This window comes from Myotis yumanensis, unplaced genomic scaffold (assembly GCF_028538775.1).
Source record: "Myotis yumanensis isolate MYYU_CA2020_CCGP unplaced genomic scaffold, mMyoYum1.0.hap1 SCAF_467, whole genome shotgun sequence".
Classification (NCBI taxonomy): Eukaryota; Metazoa; Chordata; class Mammalia; order Chiroptera; family Vespertilionidae; genus Myotis; species Myotis yumanensis.
Genome location: NW_027224218.1, coordinates 2,709 through 13,716, shown reverse-complemented (window position 1 = coordinate 13,716; position 11,008 = coordinate 2,709). Strand labels below are relative to the sequence as shown.

The window sequence follows — 11,008 nt, the reverse complement described above, 5'->3', positions numbered from 1 at the left end:
ACTTCTGTATAATTTGAAGAGTGGCCTCTCTTCTCTAGTCTAAACTTTAAAGAAGTATCTATTCATCATCTTATGTATTTAGAATGCTTTTCTCTGGACCCTCTAGCTTCCCTGCAGTGTAAAACTATACTACAGTAGGTCCTCGGGTTACGTCGGAGATCGGTTCCTACAGCGCAACTTAACGTGATTTTCACCGTAAGTGGGAATCCACCTACATAAGCACCTACCGCACTCACATGGAGCACATACACAGCAGTAATGAAGTGAAACAGTAAAAAACATATAAAAGAAAGATAATTCCTGACCTTTACTTGTGGTAAATTAATAATAAAAAGCATAAAGCACATATGTACATACGTCGAAATGATGGAACTTTTTTTTTTAATAAATAAATGGGAGATGGCAACATAACCATGAAACGACGTACGTCAAGTCCGACATAACCAGAGGACTGCCCATAGTCTGAGAGCTGTGACTACAACTGATTAATTGCAGAGTGATGACTTCTGGGGTCCTCATGCTTGCAAATCATATTCATTTGTACACATCCTAAGATTATGTGTTGCTTATCAACAAAAGCACTATTATTGCTCAGGGATACATGGATTGGGTTCCACTATTGACTCCCAAGTCTTTTTGCCATATTTGTGGCCAAGCTGCTCCCATCTTCTATTGCCCTTCAGTACTGCTCATGATGACCACAGCATGTTATTTTGAACTTGGTCCTTTGCCCTTCATAGAGTATATAATGGTTCATTTTTAATGGTTTAAGATCATTTCATTTAAACTATAACAACCTTACAAAGTACTTGTATTAGAGTTTTCTTTGGCTAACACACGAGTTTATTTTCAATTATTTATCTATGACACAGATAAAAGTTCAGAATAACTTCAGCATTGGGGTATGCATTTATAAAACAAGATTCATTGTTGATACTAAGCCCTTAGTAACCATTTTTCAATTGTGACTTGTCAGTGAGTTGGGCCCCTTCCTACAGGAATATGGTCTGGACTGGACCACATCCTTTGAGTTGGTGCTAAAATATCATGTGTGACTGAATCAAAATCCTTTCTGAAGTTCAGATAAATTACATATCCTACTTCCTAAATGTCCATATAAACTGTCAACCTCTTGAAAAAGGAAATTAAATCGATCTGGTACAATTTGCTCTTTGCAAAGCCAAGATAGTGACTACTCAGCGCTCATGCTCTGCTATGTGGTGACTGACTGTTCAATGATTTCATCTAGCACAGAATCTTTAAAGATATCAAAATTAACCTGCCTGGCTTAGAGGAAGTATAATTGGCTCCCCTTTTATAAAGCTGGGCACTAAAACTGCTTTGACTTAATCAACAAACCTTTTTACTGGTTGTTGTTTTTTTTTATCATTGCATTCAGACACCCAATTTCCTGCTTTAGGACACAGGACCTCCAGGGAGGGAACTCCATCTTGCTTATCTTCTATTCCTTATAGAACTGAATACTATGCTTTATGTGTAAAAACCATAAATATTTGTTGACTCGAATTTCAATTCTCAAAATTATTGCTGCATTCCACAAGTACCCCACAGTGCATTATATCAAGTTAATTTTAATTTAGTGTCTCACATTTGGGTTCAGCATTCTACTCAACAACATAGAGAACATTTAATATTATTCCTAAATTATCAGTGAAACAATGTTCTAAAGGTAGGGCTTGTCTTTATAACAGACTTTCATTTGGGAATTAAATGATTTCAATGTGGGACATTATTCATATATGGTAAATATAAGGTAATATCGCAGGTCCTCTGGTACATTTCCTCGTCTCACAAATAAAAAAATACCCCTACTTTCATCTCACCCTATGGGCAATAAGTTAAGGAGCAGCAGCATCCAATCTATAATCTCATTGGATGAGATGATATTTTATAAAATATTCAAGTAAGATATAAACAAACATCACTGAGGAACTTTGAAGCAATTATCTGAGGTCAGCTTAAGGAAACATTTTACAAACTACAAATTAAAAAAAATAATAGCTCTTTTTATTGAGAATTTATATAACAAGCATGTTGCTAAATTCTTTATCACAATTAGCTCTTTTAATCCTCAAAACAACCCTATGATGTAAGGCAATGCAATTATTTCCATTTTACAGATAAGGAAATTGAGGCTCCAAGTGACTAAATAACAGGTACGAAATCTGGCTAATTAGCAGAGCAGGGATTTAAATCCTTGTCTGTCTTACTGCAGAGCCTAAGCACTTAGTCAGCATACCATTCTGTTACTCTGACGACCTATTATGTGCCAAGCAAGACCCTATGTACCGAGAAAGAAAGATGAATTAAACACAGTTCCAGCCCTCCAGGATCTTATATTTGCACAAAACACAGTTAATAAAGCTACTGCAATAATCATAACCTGCATGTCTTTTACCATACGGAGAACTGTAAACCTATTTTTGCCTACTGCGTTATGATGTCATTTCTCTAAAACTCTAGGAAAGACAAATGTAGGGGCCTAAGGGAAGTCATGGGTTGTACTCTGTGAAAGAGTACAAAGTTACCATTTTTGGGTGATTTAAAAATATTATACCTTGATTGAGGTGATGATTATATACCAATATACATAAACACTCATACAACATACATACACATATATGTATACACTTAGTTATATGCATATATACTTAGATGTACCTACATACTTAGATATACACTTACATATGGGTATGTATATAAACTTGACCAAACTTACCAAAAGTGAACATTTTTTAAAAGTACAATAGAATTTTAAAGGTTGATATTTAAAAGTGCCTGTACTGGAGAAGCATAAAATTGATCTGATTTCTTATTGGGAAAACCCCAATGTGTTGAATTTTGTTTACGTATACAATATTAAAGTAAAAAATTGCATTACACAATGAAGTAGGTAATTAGTTTCTTATGTCTGTTTCATCTCTTTTCCATCACAAGCATTGAGAGCAGGGACGGTGTATGTCTTTTTCACTCACTGCTATATCTGATATCTCCCACCATGTCTCCTATACACTGAGTGGCCAGATTATTATGGCCACCTGACGTTTGTAGGCAAATTAGCTATAATTTCGCGCTGAAGTTGCTAGAGGGCCAGACCATTATAAATAGGGAAGCAGGTTGTTTACCATGACAGTAGAAGTGATTTTTTTTCTGAAGATATGGGTAAACAACGCAATTTAACAGCCTTTGAACGTGGGATATATTTGAACGTGAGTGTCCAGATTATTATGACCACCCCATCAGTACTTTGTTGGGCCACCTTTTGCCTTCAATACTGCAGCGATTCTTCTTGGCATTGACTCCACAAGATGTTGAAAGGTGATGCGAGGAATCTGACACCATGCCTGATGAATAGCACTGTCCAGTTCTGTGAGATTTGATGGTTGTGGAACCAGCTGATGGCTCTTTTAACTTCATCCCACAAATGCTCAATTGGATTGAGATCTGGTGATTGTGGGGTCCTAAGCAAGGTGAAGTCTCCCTCATGCTCTTGAAACCACTCCTGCACAATACGAGCACCGTGGCATGGCCCATTGTCTTGTTGGAAGAAGCCATCTCCATTGGGATACGCCATCAACATGATAGGATGAACTTGATCAGCAACGATACTTAGGTATGTTGTGCTATTCAGACGTTGTTCCACATGAATTAAAGGGCCCAAATCATGTCAGGAAAACATGCCCCAAACCATAACACTGCCCCCACCAGCTTGAAGGGTTGTACTCATGCATGTGGGGTACGTGCTTTCATGCTGTTTCCGCCAAATTCTCACTCTGCCATCTAATTGATGCAACTGGAAACTTGATTCATCGGACCACATGACATTTTTTCAATGCTCGACTGTCCAATCCTTGTGTTCCTGTGCGAATTGGAGACATTTTATCTTGGTAACTGTAGACAGCAAAGGTGTCCGAACAGGCCTTCGGCTTCCATATCCCATACGATGCAGTGTACGGCTAATTTGCCTACAAACATCAGGTGGTCATAATAATCTGACCACTCAGTGTGTGTATGTGTGTGTGTATATGTGTGTGTGTGTGTGTGTGTGTATATATATATATATATATATATACATATATATATATATAATCTCCCATGTTCAAAGGCTGTTAAATCGTGTTGTTTACCCATATCTTCAGAAAAAAAATCACTTCTACTGTCATGGTAAACAACCTGCTTCCCTATTTATAATGGTCTGGCCCTCTAGCAACTTCAGCACGAAATTATAGCTAATTTGCCTACAACCGTCAGGTGGTCATAATAATCTGGCCACTCAATGTATAGTAGGCATCAATAAATGCTTGTTAACTGAATGTCCAGTCCATTCTCATAGATATTTAAGTTCCTTCTACATACAAAACGTAGCATTAAGCAACGAAGGAAACATTAAAACAGGTAGGAGATGAAGAGCTAACAGCACAATAGGATCAATACACAAATAATGACTATATACGTATTTATATGTGGTTTAGCTTTTAGGGAGTAGGGAGAGAACCTGAAAAAGATAACTATTTTCTTTTAAATATTTCAGTACTCAGCATGTGTTTCAGCAGCCATAGATGAAGGAAAGGAATATGCACACAAGTCTTCTCTTTAAAGGCTTGAAATTCTGAAACTGGGGGTTACCTTTTAGCTATTTGCCTAGATTAGGTAAGACTAAAGGAGTACACAGCTGTTTTCTTTTATGCTCACAGAGATATAAATGCTGAATATCTCAACTCTGGCCACCTCTGCATATCACTGTCACATACTTCACCCATTATCTCCTGCAGTATTTTAGGCAAGAGATCAGTCATTTGGTCTTTTATTTATAATATTTTTTATTGATAGCACTACAGATATCTCCCATTTCTCACCCACCTTTACCCCTTCATCCCAGCCCCTCCCACCCCCACCCCCCCCACCCCCCGGCCAGGTCTTCACTACCCTATTGCCCATGTCCATGGGTTATGCATATAAGCTCTTTGGTTTATCTCTTCTCATCCCCCCAACCCCACATCGAGGTATGTCAGTCTGTTCCATGCCTCCCTGCTTCAGGTCTTTTGTTGGTCAATTCATTTTGTTCATTAGATTTCACAAATAAGTGAGATCATATGATATTTGTCTTTCTCAGATTCATTTGGTCTTTTAAAACTAAGAATATAAGAAATAGTTTTCAGGGGGGAAAAAATCATTGCCCACTCATAATTAAACAGCGGCAAAATTTAAGACCAAAGAAGAATGTGGTACTACTGGACTCGCTTATAGAACTACTTGTTGTGAGTATGCCTTCAAAATATAATGCGCAGGTAACCACTGACCTTTATAATACAATGGTTCAGTGGTTGAGAGAAAGAATGAGACAGCTTACTAGGCACAATTGAGAGAATTTAGAGATGTAGAACCATAGGTAAGTGTCCCTTCATCTAGAGCAGTGGCTCTCAACCTTCTGGCCCTTTAAATACAGTTCCTCATGTTGTGACCCAACCATAAAATTATTTTCGTTGCTACTTCATAACTGTAATGTTGCTACTGTTATGAATCATAATGTAAATATCTGATATGCAGGATGGTCTTAGGCAACCCCTGTGAAAGGGTCGTTCGCCCGCCAAAGGGGTCGCGACCCACAGGTTGAGAACCGCTGATCTAGAGTATTATTTGGAGATTCAGGTTATCAGATGAACAATGTTAATATTTTTGTGGCATTGCACTGTTAGTGAAGGACACCCTTTTTACACCCCTTTCTGAAAGAAAGGGTGAATATGCCATTGTGAACATTGCCAGGTTTTTAAAAATATATGTTTGGATGACTTCATATCAAAATAGGTTTCCACATAGTGTCAGAAAGGCCCAGACTAGGTATTAGGATACAATGCTAATTCTGAAACTAGGAGTTACCTTTGAAGAGTAGAAAGATTCCAAATTGCAAGAGACGCCAGACTAAGGAAAGTAAGAAATGGCAAAAGAAATAACCTTGAAAAATATTCCCACATCATAAAACATTCTAGAAACATCTAGATTTTAAACAGCTACCAGCTATGAAATTCACACTGCTCTTTTCATTTTAACTTATTTATTTATTTTTTAAAATATATTTTATTGATTTTTTACAGAGAGGAAAGGAGAGAGATAGAGAGTTAGAAACATCAATGAGAGAGAAACATCGATCAGATGCCTCCTGCACATCTCCCACCGGGAATGTGCCCGCAACCCAGGTACAAGCCCTTGACCGGAATCGAACCTGGGACCCTTCAGTCTGCAGGCTGACGCTCTATCCATTGAGCCAAACCGGTTTCGACTAACTTATTTATTTTTAAAAAATCTTTGTTGAAGTATTACATAGGTCCTCCTTTTTCCCCCATTAACCTCTTCCAGCCCACTCCTGTCCCCCGCTCCCCCCCAGTTCCTCACCACCCCATTGTCTGCCAAGGGTTATGTATATAAGCATACAAGTTCATTGGTTGATCTCTTCCCACCCACCCACCTCTGCCTTCCCTCTGAGGTTCAACAGTCTGTTCATGTTTCTATGTCTCTGGGTCTATTTTTGATCATCAGTTTATTTGGTTCATTTTACATGAAACAATTTTGTCTTAAAACAGTCCCATGTCAGACCTTAGCCTTTGGAATGTAACAAATATTTAATGGCTCAAGTAGTCTCCAAAGTCACCCAATGCAATCATTTAGTTAAATCACATTAAGGTCTTTTGTCCCACAAAGCCAGCTGGATGAAACGTTAGATTTTTCAGCACACACATAAAAACGGTCAGGTCAGATAACCTAATAAGGTAGAGCAATAGGACATAATAAATTCAACTTATACACAGAGGAAATAGATTTAATTTCTAGCTCTTGGGCTCATTGAGCCCCTTTGCTGAACTTAATCCAGGCCTCGGTATTCCCGTTGGGTAAAACAAGAATATTAACTGACTTGTCACAACCCTTAGGACATGATAAAGTGCTATACACATGTAAGGTCTCATTATCATCATCAGCTGGATACACAGAGGTTCCTTATCACTATATTCATATGGAGAGACAAATACAGAAAAGGTAAAATCTTTGAAAATGTCTCTTTTTAACCTCTTCTGAAACATGCTTGTACTGCCTAGTTTCTGGACGAGCTATTTTCTAACATTTGTGTAGTCACCCACCACCACAGCAAGCAGGATGGCATTTATCTTGTATAATAATACAGAGTGCTCCACTGTAAAGTAGGATCACCGAAATGAGTAATAATCCCACCGGCGTCCAAGGTATAACCAGCAGGGTCCAGGTCAACAGGCAAGCAGCCGATAATTTGCCCAACAACACTGAATTTCATCTGCCCACAGCCTCTATCTACTGATTATACAATCAATACACCTCAGATGAGAAGAGCTAACAGCTGACCGGGGCAGATCAATGCTAGCAAATAAGCGCTTCATGACAAAAAAAGTTTGATAATTACCATTCTGAAGCCGTGTAAATGTTGTTTCTATTGTAACGACGTCCATGATGATACTGCTATGATTGCACTGTTATTATAGGTTTAATGTTAGGCAATCAAGCTACAGTGGTCTAGATATCAACAAACAGCATCAAAAGAAAACATCAAATTGTCCCTATTCTTTTGACACTGTAGCTGAGAAATCTTTCTATGTTAGTGGCCCTAAATGAACAATAATAAGTGACAATTTAGTGAAAAACACTATTTTCACATCTTACAAAAGTCATGCAATATAGATTGATACAAGTATGATTATTTCTAGGACCACTTGAACCAGGGGATTAAAATAAATTCAGTCCTGTGAACACGGTTTTCTTTCTTTCCCTTTTTCACATACACCATTTAAAGAGGATTTATGTAAATTTCCCCGTACTCATAATTTTTCAAGCATTAGTATGGTCATAAGTATAGAGCACCTTGGCTTGATTTAATTATGATCGTGTCTAATACAGCACACTTTATTTTCTTTTATTTTTCAGCCCTGATTGCTAGTTCATTCTCAATCATTAACATTTAGAAGAACTAGTCATTACTGGTTTTCAATAGCTGCTTGGGTTCCTATAAGTACTTAGAGTCTTAAAACACAGAAATGGAAAACAGACATTTCAAAGGTAGAACAAATCATGACTCCTAGAGGTAGGGTTCAAGAAGCCCTGGGAGTGTGGGCACTGAAGCATACAAATTCTTAACTTTCCCATTTGCTTTTTAAAAACCACAAGGAATTGGGTCTAAAAAAAAAAAAAAACTAGGACACCTCATTTCTGTAAGGTGCTTACTCATATAGAAAAATGGGAACCGATTGCAAAATGAAAGCCTTTTCAAAAGAATGGCAGTCACTTTGAGCCACAATAATCATTTCTACAAGGGTATGTCTGACTTTCGATTTGTGCGGCACACATTGTCACGTTCATAAAAACATCCCCCAGCTGCACCCAGACAGCAATGAAGTTACCTGTCTAAAACTTGGTCTCCACATTCCTGAGTGGCCAAATCTCTCCCCGTCTGGGGTAAATCGGCCGCCTTTCCATGTAGATAAGAGATACCGAGGGGGAAAGGGGAGCCATGCTAAAGAGTTTGTCAATACTCAGGAGAGAGAGGGCAAACCAAAACCTTTTGTGGGCAGCAGTGCGAGCAAGATTTTCAGCATGCTCAGGGGTTGCTGAGAAATGTCTTTTTCAGCCGCATTCTCTCTTTCCATGCAGCTTCTACCTCGAAATAGAGCCAAAGAATGTGATGTATATTAAAATGCTTTGCCTCTCAGACGGGGTTCATTTTTATTCAGGGACAATTTTGCTGACTGACAGGTAAGCGTTTGGTGCTGAAATTGGACCTGTGCAAGAGCTTTGCATTTCATTTGCTCCATTACACCAGTGCATGAATTACTGGGCTTCCGCGTTGGCATCTTTCCATTACTTTCAAATATCTGACATGAGCAAAATGACTCACCTGACGTTTTATGTAACAAATTTGTTCCAAAAAGAACGTTATTACATTACTTTATATACGTGGGTACCACAACCTCCCACCCAAATCTGACCAGAGATTCTAAGTGTATAAATAGTAGCTGATATCAGTTTAAGAAAACACACGGCCAGTGACAGCTGTAAAACATCACGGCAAGAAATATGTCTATTTTGCTATTTTGTATCACCCACTGTCACTTCAACCTACTTCCTGAAATGTGAGTAAACTTTAGCCCAAGGCGTCGCTTTGTATCTTGGTTTCACTTCCACCGCTGAGTCAAGTTTGAGGCATTATCTCTTCCAGTGCACCAGTGCTTCCACTTTTTCACTTTGTAACCAGTTGCTTTAATGTGTATTTATTTTCCGGACGCGGCAGGGTTGTCCCTGGCCGCTGCTGTGAGGCTGCCCTGCGCTGGGCCAGTGGCGAGGGCTGTGGGCGCTGAGCAGACCCAACTTCTCCACCGGGACTGCTGTGGTCGCGTGATCGTGGTCGGGTAACCGGTTTTCCATGGACACGGCCTCGCCGAAAGATGCGGCCTCTCTGCCCCACTGGCTGCTGACCCACCGGCCTGATGACAGCATCCCCAGGTACCAGCCCGATTCAGGCCGATTCAACCCCGACAGCCCTCGGCCGGCGGCCTATCAGCAGTGGGGTGGCCGCCAACAGACTCGTGCTCCCCGGCAACCAGGTCATCAACGTCTCAGTGGAGGTGGTGAATACCTGCCATGAGGACATCCAGTACGCACAGGGGCCTGCGGCCCGCACCCCAGCTCACGTCTCTGCGACTTCTTTGACCCCATCACCGACTACATCCACGGGGTGGAGAGTGAAGCCGGGCCGCCCTCCGCCTCGCCTACCCCGTGAAGTGTCACACGGTGTCCCTACTGGATACGCACACGTGGACCAAGTCCTGCCGGCCATCATCCGACCGAACAACGGCTTCTGGGAACAGGTCGTCCTATGCGAGTTTCAGCTATTTGGCAAGAAAACCTGGCACATGGTCAGCTCCCTGTGGGAGTGGCCCCTGGCATCGACCAGAAAGAGGACCGTTTAATGATTCCTCTGTGAGACGTGCCTCCAGCCCCTGCACCGAGGCCACCAGTTCGGTTCTGCCGTTGAGCCTCCGTTAAGAACTGAACGGAGCCCCGGCCGGTGGTTGGAGCGTTGGCCCGCGCACTGAACGGTCGCTTCAAGGGCGCATGCCTGGTTGTGGGGTTCATCCCTGCCCCAGCCCCGGTTGCGGTTGCGGCGCGCGTGTGGGAGGCAGCCGATGGCCTCACATCTACATCTCTCTCTCTCTCTCTCTCTCTCTCTCTCTCTCTCTCTCGCTCTCTCTCTCTCTCTCTCTCTCTCCCTCCCTCCCTCCCTCCTTCTCTCACCTTCCCTCCCTCCCTTTCCACTCTCTTTAAAAAAAATGGGGGCGGGGCCGGGCTAGAAGTGGTTAATAGGGGAAAAGGGGGAACATATGTAATACCTTCAACAAAAAAAGATTAAAACAAAATCAATGAAAAAAAATATCCTGGGGTGAGGATTAACAAAACAAACAAAAAAAGTCTGAACTTATTCTACTTTTGTGATACAGAAAAAACCATATGATGCCTTTCATCAGAGCAAGAAAAAAAAAAGAGTGCTGTAGCTTTTAATCTTGTAATCCATATCTTTAAAAATTAAACTCACTAAATGCAGATTTAAAAATGTGTTCATTTTCCTTACAGAAACATATTCCCTAAAACAGTACAGGTAAGTAATAGAGTCAAGGAGCTAAGAGGCCTGTATCAAATAATTATTCATAGTTGTAATGCTACTGTTTGCTGACTAATACAGAATTATTTGGTCTTCAAATCCTCCTGACTCTCACTTTCCCTTTGAATGTTTTCTTTTTTTAAGCAACAAGTATTTATACAGGCCATGACTCACAACCCTAAAATACCTTCTCATTCCAACGCTAACATTACACCCAATTACCCAATTCGCCCTGTAGAACTAGGAAAGGTGTTTCAATTCTTTGCTAAAGGCCGGTGTTATTCTAGAGAGCCTTGCTCCAGGTATTAGATTAGG

The 11,008-nt window shown here is 40.4% G+C and overlaps 1 protein-coding gene across 1 annotated transcript; it reads left to right on the top strand.

Moving 5' to 3' along the window:
- The first annotated feature begins 9,521 nt into the window (after positions 1–9,521).
- On the top strand, positions 9,522–10,004 carry LOC139001353 (dual specificity protein phosphatase 18-like). The gene has a single exon (XM_070403031.1). The coding sequence runs from the start codon at positions 9,522–9,524 to the stop codon at positions 10,002–10,004; it is 483 nt and encodes a 160-aa protein (XP_070259132.1).
- The last annotated feature ends 1,004 nt before the right edge of the window (positions 10,005–11,008 follow it).

Excerpts from the sequence above, each read along its gene's own strand:
- LOC139001353 (XM_070403031.1), top strand. The coding sequence starts at position 9,522 with ATGACAGCATCCCCAGGTACCAGCCCGATTCAGGCCGATTCAACCCCG.